Source organism: Neofelis nebulosa, chromosome 14 (genome assembly GCF_028018385.1).
Source record: "Neofelis nebulosa isolate mNeoNeb1 chromosome 14, mNeoNeb1.pri, whole genome shotgun sequence".
Taxonomy (NCBI): Eukaryota; Metazoa; Chordata; class Mammalia; order Carnivora; family Felidae; genus Neofelis; species Neofelis nebulosa.
In genome coordinates, this window is record NC_080795.1 from 72,975,767 (window position 1) to 72,990,106 (window position 14,340).

The 14,340-nt window shown below is 49.4% G+C and overlaps 1 protein-coding gene across 3 annotated transcripts in view; it reads right to left on the bottom strand.

Moving 5' to 3' along the window:
• The window catches only part of ADCY8 (adenylate cyclase 8), a 226,175-nt gene extending 218,951 nt beyond the window's left edge, over positions 1 to 7,224 (bottom strand). For 2 of the 3 annotated variants that reach the window (XM_058699092.1, XM_058699091.1), the window contains exon 1: positions 4,573 to 7,223. In XM_058699092.1, the coding sequence (XP_058555075.1) occupies positions 4,573 to 5,535 (963 nt within the window). In that variant the 5' untranslated portion in view covers positions 5,536 to 7,223. Of the gene's footprint in view, positions 1 to 4,572 lie in introns of all 3 variants that reach the window. The other variant, XM_058699093.1, reaches the window with a different exon arrangement.
• Positions 7,225 to 14,340: the final 7,116 nt, after the last annotated feature.

Consider the following 14,340-nt stretch of genomic DNA (forward strand, 5'->3'; position numbering starts at 1 on the left):
CGTTCTGGTTAAATATTGCTGCCTCTCTGTTTTCCAATAACTAAATGATCTTCACCATTTTATTGCTAATGAGCTGAAGAATGAGAACAAGAGGAGTTTCAAATGTTAGCTAGCTCATATTATTGTCACCAGCAATTAAGAGTAAAATGCACATTACGGCAACAGTCCTTAGAAATGTACTCACCCCACGGAAGCACCTAGCAAGGATAACCTTATTATTAGTGTTTTATTTATACAGATCATATTATTTTGTAACAGATGGTTAGATGAATAAAGTGAACAAGCAGGACGAACCATTTGTTTAAGATGGGGACAAAAACCGTGTCGTATCTGGACAAAGACACTACTGGCAGTGACCTGATTCACATACGTGAAGCCATGAACTTGAGGTGGATGAGGCGTCCTGAGGAAGGAATAATCGCAGCCCCCGTGTTAACCTATAACTGAGCTCCGTCAGGGTGGATGGACGAGGAACCCTTTGAACTGAGCTTTGAACCTTCCAGACGTTCCTTCATATTTCTAATGTCGCTTGAGACCTAGAACGTATACGGATGATCATGTCTGCCACGGACAATAACCTTTTCATTTGGGTGGGAAGTCCGTGACTCCAGTCTAACAGTTCACTGAATGGAAAAAACACAAACGACCTCTGTGCCGATGGCAAAGACCCCCCCCCCCTCCCCCCCGAGTGGCCCTTTTCAGGTTCCATCCTGTATCCACAGTGGAAAGCACAGGATGATCTAGAAAAACACAAAACCCTGTCTCTTCACATAGAATTTCTGCAGAGATTTGCAGCTTGGTGGTTCCCCTGTCGAGCCACAGATGTAATTTCCATCCGGAGGAAAAGAACAGAAACACATTCTCATAGCTTGGATTAAGGGAAGGCAACCATTGACTCATTTGTTACTTTTGAAAATGGCACGTTCAGTAAGTGAAACAGTTGCCGAGGTGTGTTGACTTTACACTCTCGCTTCTTGAAAATGCTAAGTTAAATGTGAGCCATCCTCTAACGGGAATCAAGATTAATGTGGAGAAAGAAGCTATCCCAGGGTGTGTGGCCTTCAGATGACAAGTTTGTATGCAGCTGAGCAAGATGATGGGCTAGCTGCAAAGAGCCTGTGCTCAGAGATTCAGTTATTTTCCCCTCATGATTTCCTTCTGGCTTTCTTCAGTAACTGTTCATTGGTGCTATAATGGGCATTGCCCTCTTGCGTAGCGACACAGGTACGCCTCGGTCTGGAGTCAGTTTGAAATGTGTGTTTGGAAGGAACCCCCCTCAGAGGGTTTCAACTTTAGAGCCAGATCTGAATCGTGTTCTTGCCACGTGTTAAACTCATCATCTTTGGGATGTCTCCTGAAAGTGCTTAAGAATGTGTTATCTCGGGGCGCCTGGGTGGCGCAGTCGGTTAAGCGTCCGACTTCAGCCAGGTCACGATCTCGCGGTCCGTGAGTTCGAGCCCCGCGTCAGGCTCTGGGCTGACAGCTCGGAGCCTGGAGCCCGTTTCCGATTCTGTGTCTCCCTCTCTCTCTGCCCCTCCCCCGTTCATGCTCTGTCTCTCTCTGTCCCAAAAATAAATAAATAAATTAAAAAAAAAAAAAAAAAAAGAATGTGTTATCTCTTCTCTGAAATGAAAACGAAGGATACGTCTGTTTGCCATCATTAGATGTGATGACGTACGTAAGTTACGTGTAGTTATGTTAGCTACATGTAAAATAGTGTACGGATGTGAAAGCTTCTCATTGTGGTTTGATTCCTCCAAAGGGGTTTATGTGGAAACGACCACCTTATACACATGTAACTTCCACGTGTTTGTGCACGTAGGAAGCTTTCACCAGCACAACATCAGGGGGCTTGGATATTTTATAGTATTGCCTTCACAATGGACCGTCTTGTTCATCCAGTGTTTGTGCTGAGTGCCTACTATGTGCTTGGCATTTTTCTAGGTGCTGAGGATAAATGGGTAAACACATAGGTGTCTGTGCTCTTAGGTGGTGTTTACATTCCTTTGGGGTTGGGGGAAGAAACACCGTAAATATAAGCAAATAAGATAATTTCAGACGGTGAACGTGCTCAGGAGGAAACAAAACAAGTAACGCACTAGGGAATACCGCGTGAACCGAGTCCAGAATCACGTGAACGGTTCAGCCGTGTGAAAACCTGGGAAAAACTATTCTAGGCAGCTGTCACTAAGGCTGAGAAGTGGGAAGGAGCTCAGGATCTCTGAAAGACACAAAAGGTACTGTGCGTTTGGAGCCTGAGGAGGAGAAGAAAAGGAAATATAATTAGAGAGGGAAGGAGCAACCACCTTGTAAGGGGACCGAGTGACCATGGTAAGGAGTTAAGATGTTATTCTAATTGCTATACGATGTTAGCCGGTTTTAAGCACGACTCGTATATTCCCCTTCCGGGAAGCCTAAACAGTACCTATCAAAAAATCAGATTTTTTTTTTTTAAAGCGATGATTTCTCTACCTTACCCGCCTGCAAGATCTAGGAAAGGAGCTTAGACCTCTAGAGGGCGCCAAAGGAAAACATTTTGTAGCCAAAGCCACAAAGGTCTTTTCAGCACCTACAAGGAGAGGAGAGCGCTCGGGCTGTTCCCTCCGAGTCTGGTACAAGAGGACTCCGCTTGGGAAACTCACCCATCCACCATTCCTACCCAAACATAAAGTCGAATGAGCTTGGTTTGCATGTACCGGGACCTTGGCTTTCAAGCGAAGCACTGTTTTACCACGGGATGGGAGTGGGAAGACATTTGGGGGTTATTTTTAATCTTCTTCCATCTGCTAGTAGTTGAGTAGAACATAAAACAAATACGAAGCCAAGATTTACTTTCTGGATTCATTTGGCAAGCAAAATGTCTCTATACTTAGAACTTTGAAAATATTCATCATTTGCCACTTGGGATGTGTTATTCTAAATACTATTCCAAACTTACTTGATGGGAGTCTTTTCGCAAGGAGTACTAAGGAAGGCTACTGCATGGAAAGCCGGGGGTTACGATCAATGGGATTTTCTGCAAATGAGCAAATGCCTACGATACAGGAGAGCCTTTATCACATGTGAATGCTAAAGGCTCGTGGTGATTTCGAGAAGACGTTCATTATTGTCTTTACTAAGGACAAGTTCAGCTGGTCAGCCCTTACTCACAGAGGCTCTCATCTCCCCATTTCGTGCCGGATGATCACAGCCAAGTACTTTATATACTCTTTGCTTTACCCAGGGAGACTTCGAAAAACACTGGAAAAGCAGCCGACCAAATAAGTAACCTGAGCAAATGGGTACAGAGCCATCAGAGAAGACAGAGAATCCCAAATCAACTAGAAGCCCCAGCAGGTCACTGATGAGTGAATCACTCTATAGGTGCTAGCACTCCAGAAAGCATGAGCAAGTTTTGGAGGTGTTGTACCTGGTTATTCGATGGTATATTTGAACCCAGCCAGAAGGAAGAGGAGTTTTTAAGCTTCCAATTGAGCAAAGTGACATAGAGGTTGAAACTGCAACAGGAAATCGCATACAAAGCAGGTGCGCGTCCAAGAACCTCTGTCAGCCTTCTATTTGGAAACACTTCAGCTGACATGTTGCCCTCATTTTTATGGAGAAGCTCTTGCTTCTCAAATTCAGTCTCTTGCTACCTACCAGACACGCAGCAAAGAAAGTGCCAGACCATTAATTATCTATTGATTTTAATGGACTTAAACAATAAAGTCACTATCTACCTTCTCTTTCACAGACAATGGGGAACTCTGTTCCCAGAAACACATCCATATTTAACGAGAAAGACAGGAAGAAAGGAAGAAAAGAGACAGAGTCAGGTCCGCCTGAGTATTTCAGACCATCTAGAGCAACATGCCCTTTATCAATTGAACAAAACTTGCGATCTTTGCCGAAGACACTCCCCCACCCACCCTACCGGCCCCAAATGAGGCTGATCTATGCAAAGCACTGGGTTTGGATCCCATAACAAAAGAGAAGATATCATGTGAGATCTCCAAGGCAATAAAGAACTCCCAAGTAAAATACGTTATCAGGGGACTGTCTGAAGGACTGGATTACAGGACACAAAAAGGTCCCCACCAGCAATCAGTGTCCAACAAATGCTGCTTCCTTTAAGAATTGAGGGTTTGTGGCAGAAATACACAGAAACCCAAATCTGAATCCCAGAGTCTCTTACAACACCCTCTGGAGAGGACAGCTGTTAAGGGATGGGTCACCTTCTAAACAGGGGTGTTCTTCCTCCCCCTTGGGTCTCCTGCTCCCTAGACTACAGACCCTGAGGGACATTTGCAGAGCAGGAAGAAGGCTGTTTCTTAGCTGATGTCAGAGAAGAGTTACTCACAGAAGCACAGGAGAAGGGCAGGGCTGGAAGAAACTTTAGAGGTCATTTACCTCCAAATCCTCTAAGATGAGCGAAATCCCATCCCACCAGCACCCTGGACCTCCCAAGTGCGAGGCTCTGTGCCAGGCTGGGGGAGGGGCCTCAAAGCGAGCAAGGCAAGCCAGCCTTCCCGGAAAGCTGCTTCCAAATAACCCAGGAGAGGCAGGGGGAAGCGCAAGGCAGGCAGGAGTTACCTGGTTGATGGAGATGACCGCCAGCCGGGGAATGGCCACCTGCACGACCACCTGCAGCAGCGAGGTGCCCAGGCCGGCCAGGATGGCCCAGGTGAGCGGCAGCGGCAGCATGCTGTAGGTGGCGAACAGTGTGAACAGGACGTAGCCGATGCCATCACCCAGAAGCCCGTAGCCGAGGCCTGCTGCCAAGATCTGGGTGGTCATGGCCACCCAAGTGACCACGCCGCTGTACTGCAGGTACGTGTGCGAGGTGGTGTCCTTCCTGACCACCACGAGCGCGCAGATCACCACCTCGATGCCAGTGAAGAAGCCCAGGAGAATGCCCTTGAGCGGGTCCATGGGGGCCGAGGCCAGGCTCAGGTGGAGGACCAAGAGGGTGAGTTTGGTCAGCACGTCCAGCACGTTCATCACCACCTCGGATTTGCGCCTCTGGCCCAGGAAATAGCGCTGGTAGAGGCGCTCCAGATCCCTGGACTTGAAGGAGTTGCGCAGAGTGGGGAAAATGACCCCTCGGTAGCTATAGCCCCCATTGAGGAAGAAATCGGAGTTGCTCGGGGCGCAGTCCAGGTGCAGGAAGCCCAGATCGCCCCCGCCCCCGCTGCCGCTGCCGCTCCCGCTGCGTTCCGGGAAGACTTTGGTGCCACCGGAGCTGTGCGCTCTCTCCCCGGGGCCCAGCGAGTAGAGGGGCAGCGCCGAGTCCCCGGACAGCTGCGCCGCGTGGTGGTTGGGGCCGCCGCCTGCAGCGTCCGAGGCTTTGCCGGAGCCTCTACTCCCGCTGCCGCTGCCGCCGCCGCTGCCCCGGTGCCCGTGAATGAAGCGCTGCTCGGTGATGTGCCTCACCGCCGTCTGCCACAGCAGCCGCTGCGGCCGGGAGCCGCTCCCGCCGTCGCCGGCCGGGGGCGTCGGGTGGATGGTGTAGAGTTCCTCGGTGCCGCTCAAGCAGCGCACATCGGAGAGCTCCATGGCGCCGGGCCGCAGGCGGGGAGGCGCGGAGCCGGGCCGAGGCGGCGGGGAGGTGGGGAAGGGTCCCAAAGACCCCACGGCGGCCCGACCGGAGCTTGGTGGCGAGCCCCCGGTATCCCCGGCCGCCCGGTCGCGCGAGCCCTGGACAGGAGGCCCCGCGCGTCAGGTCATAGTGCGCCCCGGGGCAAAGGGCGTCTGGAAGATCGCCGCAGACCCCTGCGTCCTTGCGCGCCGCCCTCCCGCCAAGCGGCGCAGCTGGGGCGCGCGGCAGCGGTGGCTCGGTGTCCGCAGAAGCCGCGGCGCTCGGAGCCACGCAGCCTCCTTCCCGGGCTCAGGCTTCTGGGCCGCTCCTGGGCTCAGCGTCTTGGCGCAGCCTTTGCTCTCCAAGAGGCACCCGGGCGCCGTGCTCCTTTCTGCTGCGCGCCGGGCGGGTCCTGGCTGCGGCACTGGGCTCGGGACACCCACGACTCGGCGGCCGCGGGAGGGCTGGCCCACGGTGACCGGCGGCGGCGGCGGGTGCGAAGTTAGCCGCTGTGGCAGGAGCAGAGCCCTTCGGGGAACTCCATTGCGCCGGGATGGGGAGCCTGGGCGGAGCTGGGGGCGGGAGCAAAGAAGGGGGCGGCGTGGGGGACGGGGAGGTGGCGGGGTGCCCCGCGGGAGAGGTGGAGAGGTGATAGCCTCAGGGCTAACAAGTCACCAAACAGTTAATTTGGAGAAGGGGGTGTGCTGAGGCTCCCTCCTCGGCTCCTCTCTGGCTGTCTCCTCTTCCTGCGCGAGGACTGACAGCGCGGCGCTGGCTCTGGCCCGTCGCATCCCTCGGGGGAGGCGGCAGGGTCCCAGTCGCGGCTAGAAGACGAGGTCAGCCCTTCCAGCTGTGCTTCCGAGGGGTCGGAGCCCGCCGTTCCCATTTCCTTCACTTCGTTCTTCGGAGTCCATTTGGCCCGGAGCTGGGAGGAGCGGGAGGTGGGGGCAGGAGAAAGTGGGGAGGGCTCGGAACCCAACAGCTCCGAGGACGCAGAGAAGCCACCGGTGCGGATCCCCGAAGCTAAGAACCGAAGCGTGGCGGGTGCGGCGAGTTTAAGGTTTGGACGAGGAGGGAGGCCCGAGGCCGCGGGGAAGTCGGCTGAAACGCCACTGGATCCAGGGACGCGCCGCGTGCCACCCTGGCGCTCTGAAGCGCGCAGCGGGCACCCGGCGGCGGGGAGGAATTTGGAGACCTGTCAGATCGGTCAGACACCCGCGGCGACTTAAACCCGCCCCCACGCCAAGCCACGCCCCCGGAACAGGGTTGGGGAGGGGTGGCGGGGAGCTGGCACCCAGATCTGGCCAGGACGCCCCAGGTCTTGGAGGCAGCAGCACGCGCAGACCGGCGTGGGTGAGGACGACCGCGGGCGCCCCGGTCTCCCCCCGCGCGAGGATCCAGCGCTCCAGCTGGCCGCGCGGGCCGGTTCCTCCGCTATTCTTTTTTAGGCACTGGCTCTGGGCCTCGGCAGGTGCGGAGCCAGGACTCGTAGGCCGCGCTGCCCACGGGCTCCGAGAGCCCAGCGCGGTGAAATAGAGGGTCTCCTTTCCGCCCTCCCCACCCGGGCATCGTTTGGCGTAGCCAACTTTCGGGCTAAAAGCAAAAGACCCGCAAGGAGCCGCAGTTGTAGAGACAGCTTCCGGCAAGGGACTTCACTACACCAATCGGGAGGGGTGGTGGGCTCGTCCCCTGAGCGCCGCGCGCACCAAGTTTCTCCCTGCTTGCGGCAGGGGGAGAGGGGGAGGACGTGGGGAAAACATTTCCAGCCGCCCGCCCTAGCTCCCGTTTCCCGCCCTCCGGGCTCCGCGCCCACACCGGGCGGAGCCGGAGCGCCGGGCGCCGGGGCCGCAGGGCAAGTGGGGTCGCCGCAGTCCCGGCCTCTGCTGCAGGTGGCGGAGCCGCGGTGGCCGCCACGTCCGCCACCGCGACTGCGGCTCTAGCCGGTGGAGCCCGGGCCCTGAGCACAGTCAGCTGATGGCCAATGACGTCAGGCCCTGGGCGCGTTCTCGGCTCCCAGCGGCGTCCTGCGAAAGCCCAGAAGACCGCTTGCTGCCCCCTCAGCCCTTCGGAACGCGCGATTTCCCCTGCTCTCTCTCGGAGAAACTCCCCTCCCTCTGCCTGCCCCGAGCCGGGATAGCTTTCCACGGCCCCCCTCCCCAGCCACACACTCCCATCTCTAGGGTTATTTGTGTCCACCGTGTCCCAGAAACACGAGATGTAATGCTTTCCTTTTTATTCTCTTATCCACACACATGGGTTTCGGTTTAAATCCAGGACTGGTCCACTGCCTTGCACAGAGAATCCCAAAAGGGAGAGGACAACTAACCTTTTCTCCTATCGCTTAACAGTAGATTTCTGGGGTGTAGAATACACCCGGAAAAAAAAAACAACTCCTTTAATCGCAGGCCTTTAGAGTTGTAGTCTTTTCTGAAGAAAGAGAACAAAACTGAATGCTCAATTTCAAACAGAAAGAAGGTCGGTTCTATTTTTAAGCCGGCTTGCGAAGGAATTGATTTAACTACAAAGATCTCCCAGAGTAGCTGGCCCACTCCCAAGGGGGGCTGGAGGTTAAGAGCAAAGCACCCCCCAAAACTCAGTTTCGCAGTTATCTGGGCCTTCATGAAATCATCCCAGGAAAGAGACAAGGCTTGTTTCTTGGTTCCTGAATTGGGTGGACTTCTCACCCTCACCAGCTCTCCTGAAACTCTGGTGGGTCATAAGTATGTTGACTTGAGGAAGGAGCCCAAACAGGGCAGAAGGCTGGTGAGGGAGGGGGGCGGGTTCCTGCAGACCCGGTGCCAGGATGTGTGGGGAGCTGTGTCCTCTTTGTAGGCATTGCCCCAAGTCATCTGTGCTAATGACCATATTAGTAAACTTGGCAGTGGAAGACACGTCTTTATTTTCTCAATTCTTTCTCCTTGGGAGCCTGAGAACTCAGCCTGAATAAATGAGGGGTTGAATGCAGATGGAACTTTCCTATGAAAAATCTTCCTCCTGGACATATCCCAGGATGATTTATTCAGCAGTAAAGAAGGCATGCCAAGGAGGGGGAGACTGGACCCAATCAGATAAAATGACTCAGGCTGATGAATGAGCATAGCAAGCGACAGAAAAAAAAAAAAAAAAAACAAATTAATGAACAATGCAGGCTGAAACTAACATATCGAGAAAATACTGCATCTGGTCAACTGACTCCTCTGGAAGTTCCTTTGCTGTAAGGGGTGTTAGAACAGGTTATTTAAAAATAACAGCACAGGGGCGCCTGGGTGGTCAGTGGGATAAACATCTGACTTCAGCTCAGGTCATGATCTCACGGTTCAAGCCCCCCGATCGGGCTCTGTGCTGACAGCTCAGAGCCTGGAGACTGCTTGGGATTCTATGCCTCCCTCCCTCTCTCTCTCTGTCCCTCCCCCGCTCGCACTGGCTCTCTCTCTCTCAAGAATAAATAAACATTAAAAAAAAATTTTTTTTAAATAACAGCACAGAAGAGAATTAGATTCTTCTTCATCTCGGGATGACACGGTGCCATTCAGCCAAAAAAAAAACCATTCTGTTTTCAAATGACAGCATTGGCTTTACACAAATATTGAGAGCCTTTTTGGACTATGCAAACCACCGAATGATTGTCATTTAAAACAAGTTAATTCACTGCTTTGAGTCTACCATGGGCCTCTTTTCCGGCTTTCACTTACTCTCTGCATATTTATTTGGGGTGGGTCTCTGTTATACGCAAGGACCTGTTCAGCATTTTGCAAACTGAAGGTCTTTCTGTACACAGTTGCCTTCTCTTGGAATTTCTCTCTATGCACACCCCCTCTATGCATGAACCTTAGGGCAGTCCAGCAAAGGAGAGGAATGTTATTCTACGGAGAAGAAGGAGGATGTTAGGAAGGGTTGTTATGAGAGCAAGTCCCCCACCCCCCACTGTCATTTCCTCCTCAAAATACTACTCCTCTTGAGCCGGGTCCTTGCACAAATCCTTTACCGATATTCCCAGTGAAAATTAAGGACTTCTTTCTGTGGAAGAAGATTGCAGAATGGAGGAGGCATTGCTAAAAGAGTCACTCAAAATAGAGTCAGAAGAATATCCAGGAAGTAGGACCAGTGCCTGTCTCCAGTTTTCATTCTCAGAACTTTTGACTTTTGTCAATTGCGGATCCGGGAGCTCCTGGAACACATCCTCCTACTTTGGACTAAAATAGAGATAGTGTAACACCTGTTAGCCAAACAACCAGCCGTGTATAGATTTCTTTAAACTCTGCCAGCACCCATCATAATTCTTTCAAAACAACTTATGTAACCTCGTGTGTTCTGCCTTTGTAAGCCTGTACACCCCTCTCCCATTGACTTCTGTGGATTCTGTATCCTCTGTATCTTCTGTGTCTCTTGGCTTGTGATTCCTAAGACTCGCAAATAAACATGTTTGGTTGCTTTATAGCTTTGTTGTTTTCTTGGTCGACACTTCTCCGTTGTCCAGCAGTCTCTTCTGGGTACTGCTAATGTGGCACTTAGGACGGGGGACTGGTTCTGTGCTCCTTGCTTACCCGTTTCTCTCCCCCTTCCCCATGAAGCAGTGAACTCATTGAAGGAGAGAACTGATTTTCTTGGGCCCACAGTCTCCAGTTTCTAGCAACTAGAGTGTTGACCTTAACCATAAAGCCATCAGTTTTTGTTTGTTTTTTTTTTTTACCAGGAAAAAAAAATTGGGGAATAGTCATTTGGCACATGCAAGCTATGGAAAAACCACGGGGCAGTCCAGCAGACAAAAGAGAGGAATGTTATTTTATGGAGAAGGAGGATGTTGGGAAGGGTTGTTATGAGAGCAAGTCCGTTGGAGAAAAGCAAGAGTTCAGAGTGATGACAGTTTCTTATAGGCTGAGTTGCAGGGACAGTGGATTTCTGAAAGATTCCGTGTGTATCTTTCCCTGTTGGGGGGGTCTGATCATTCTTTCCTGTCGATGATTCTTCTGTTTGAGTCTGTATTGCAGTTCTTCCTGCAATTGTAATTCTTCCTGGTATGGTTCCCAGCCCCCCTTCTAGCCTCCCCACCCTACCCCGCTTCGGTGAGGTTTTCCTTTATTAATTTTCACAGTAATAAGATTAGCAACAATTTATTGAGCACTTCTCCCTTAAGATCTTTGCAAACATCTCCTTTAAGCATCTCAGCAATTCTCTGAGTTAAAGAGAATCAAATGTTCTTCCCATTTTACTGAGTAAAATACCGAGGGTCCATCTGGCTAAGTAACTTCCCCGGGATCTCATGGCTAAAAGATGACAAAATTAGGGCGATTAAATTTAGATGATATAATTTGAGTGTTCACATGCTTAATAAAAATGCTGTCACAACTAGTCAACAAATGTTAACCTAATTTAAATAGGACTGACAGAAATGAAAACATCAACTATATTTGGACTTCCCAAATGCGAATTAAATAAGAGACGGCTGAGATATTTAGGCTTTGAAACTTCTGGTAGCATGATTCCAAAGGTCAAATACAGGTCACGGAATTAATTCTTGTTTGGGTAGACGGCCCGGCCCGTTAGTTTTTGCACAGTTGAAGCCACAGACACTATTCCTACAGCTTGTGAAAAAGCAGAGTTTGACATACTGGATTTAACCAAAATAACTGAGTCTACTTCACTTCCTTTGGGTGGTAGTGAATTGGGTGCTGGAGGGGGAAACATCTTGTCCCGTTAGAAAATAACATGGTTTGCTTTATGACCTGGCCATACCCACCGGCCTCGCCTACAGTAGACGTGTTTAAGAAAGGGAAAATGTGTTTTCCTCCGATGCATCTTTGACTTCATAGGTTAAGTGTATTAATATATAAGTTTAAATTTTATAGGCGCGGGGCCCTTTGCAAAATGCCCGTAGAAACCCTGCCACTCACTGAAGACATATAAAATATTCACACGTAAAAGAAAAGATGTACTCAGTTCAGGAAGGGGACCTGAAACCAGGGAGATCCTGTTTCCAAGGGGAAGGAGGGTATTTGTGACAGGCGGCTTCCAAAGCTGGAAATCCTTAAAGGAAAAGTACATGGCATTTTGCTAAGAGGTGTATCTTAATTGTTCTCCCTTGCACCCCACCCGAAGAAAAAACAAAGCGAATGGTAACAAAATGACCTCATCTTGACCGGTGGTGATTAACTTGCACGATGTATGAAGTTGCACACCTGAGCTATGCAGTTTTTATTTTCAGCTTTACCTCAATATGGCTGGAGGTGGGGTGGGGGGAGGCCCTGACTGTCTTGCCTGGAAAGCACTGCTCTTAGGGAAATATCAAAGGCATCCTTGACCGCTTTGATGGAAGTCAAGTGGCTAAAATAAGTAGGGCTTACTTTTTATCGTGTCAGTCATTCTACAATGTATATAAATGTCAAAGCACTATGCTGTACATCTAAAACAAACATAATAGCGTATGCTAACTATACTTCAGTTCAAATTTAAAGTAAGTAGGGCTCATCCATAAAAAACGGTCTATGAATTTACAAACTTGGAACTCAGGTTTCATCGGGAATGCAGCACAATGTACAATAGAAAAACAACAAAGTATCTCCTTTGCTCCCCTCTTGTATTTTCTTCTGCCTTGTAAAATGCAAGAGAAGAAAACAGCCCCTAGTATACATTTTGGATCTTCACCGGATCTAGTTTAAATTAGATTCTGGTGCCTGGAAGGAGAAGGGAGTCTCATTAGTGGGAAAACAATTCTGAAACAATGTATTTATATACAGAAGTCATCTCTTAGTCAAGTCAGAGGAAGAAATCTTAAAGTGACTTAAACATTGTTTTTTCTTCTTAAAAGATGATTGATTCCCTTGTCTCTGGTTTCACTAGAGTATGAGCTTCTTACGACATCACTTACTAAGGTTTCACTTACTGAAATCATAAGATAACAGGAACACACACACACCCGTGTGCGCGCACACACAGCTTGTTGGAGAAACTATTAAGGAATTAAAAGAAGTAATAATGAAAGAAAAAATAAGAGAGTTTCCAGCCAGTCTACCCGTGCAGCCAAACCCTCTTTTGGTCATGGCTCAAGACTTGCTTAAGACTTGCATTTTAATTTGACCCACATATGAAGTGTTGGGACAAAATCATCGGACTCAGTGGGAAACAAGGCAGATCATTTTCCTCATTCTCTTTTGGGAAAAAAAAAAAAAAAAGAGAAACCTACCCGAGGGCTATTCCAATAACAGAAACATCTTATTTTTTAAATATTTCGTCCTATTACTGACCCCCCTCCCCCACTCCCCAGGAGACCCTTGGAATCTATGGAGACTATTCAAGCTAAAAATGTATAGACAGCATTGTAATATATTCATATACATATATGTCGTTGTATATATAAATCTCTGTCCATTAAATGAGTTTGTGAAAGAAACGTATTTCTTCACTTTTCAAAACCCAGTGTATTTCTGTCCTACCCAGTTGGTGACACATTTAATTGACATCAGTCTGGAGGCTTTCATTTGTATCCTCCCACCCTAGGCGTGAGGGTGTGTTGGAAGGAGAGGGTACACCCGTGAATGCGCATGCCCTCTGGCACCTGACTGTTCACAAAGGTCATCCCTGAGGCAGTCAGTCTTTTGTGCTACTCGGTTCCCTGCGGGAGAGTCTCCATAGGTCCCCTGTGCTTGATGTAACACATTGCCCTTCTCTTTAGAGTAATGAAACCTCTCCACCACACTCCTGAAAAAGTCATTATTTAAGGCACACTGGCTTTCTCTTTTTCTCTGTCTGTCTGTCTGCCTCTCTTCCTGCTCCGGCTTGCGAGTATCTCCATTAGACTGATGAAAACCCTTGCTTTATGTTGCCTCCAAGCCCATCTGCTCACCCATGCGCACGGGTTCCTCCGTGCAGTTCCAAAATCTTTTAAGTTCTCTCTGGGGATTATATTTTTGTAAACACCAAAGATGAATACATGACTTTTGCTTTCTGCTCTTTCTTTGCGGAAGTGATTTAAAGAAAGCCGAAGTGAAGGCAAGGAAACAGAGGAGCACACAAAAGCAAATCCCATGAAGTAATATCTTAAAATATGATTCCTATATGCCAATGTGAGAGTCACTCCTCCCAAACAGTGTTTTGTTGGTTTTTTTTTTTTTTTTACACGGTGGGTTCCAACCAGATCATAGATTGTGAAATGACCTGGTGGGTCACAATTAGCGTTTAAATACTAAATTCATAAGGGGCGCCTGAGTGGCTCAGTCAGTTGAGTGTTGGACTCTGATTTGGGCTCAGGTCATGATCTCACGGTTCCTGAGCTCCAGCCCTGCGTTGAGCTGTGTGCTGACAGTGGGGAGCCTGCTTGGGGTTCTCTCTCTGTCTCTGCCCCACTGGCACGTGCACATGTGCATGTTCTCTCTCTCAGCAAATAAACTTTTTTTTTTAAAAAAAGACTAAATTGATGAAAGAAAGTAAAATAGATTAATAAGAAAATCATGTCTTGCAACTCCATACAAAGGTATTCTTTAGCATCCAAATTCTTCTCCTCTGAAGTAAAGAACAGAAGAAAATTATGGGACACCCGGGTGGCTCCGTCAGTTAAGCGTCCGACTTCGGCTCAAGTCATGATCTCGTGGTTTGTGAGTTCAAGCCCCGTGTCGGCTCTGTGCTGACAGCTCGGAGCCCGGAGCCTGCTTCAGATTCTATGTCTCCCTCTCGCTCTGCCCTCCCCTGCTCACTCTCTTTCTCTCTCTCTCTCTTTCTCAAAAATAAATAAACATTAAAATTTTTTTTAAAAAGAAAGGAAAATTTTTCGATAGGATTTCAGAGAAATT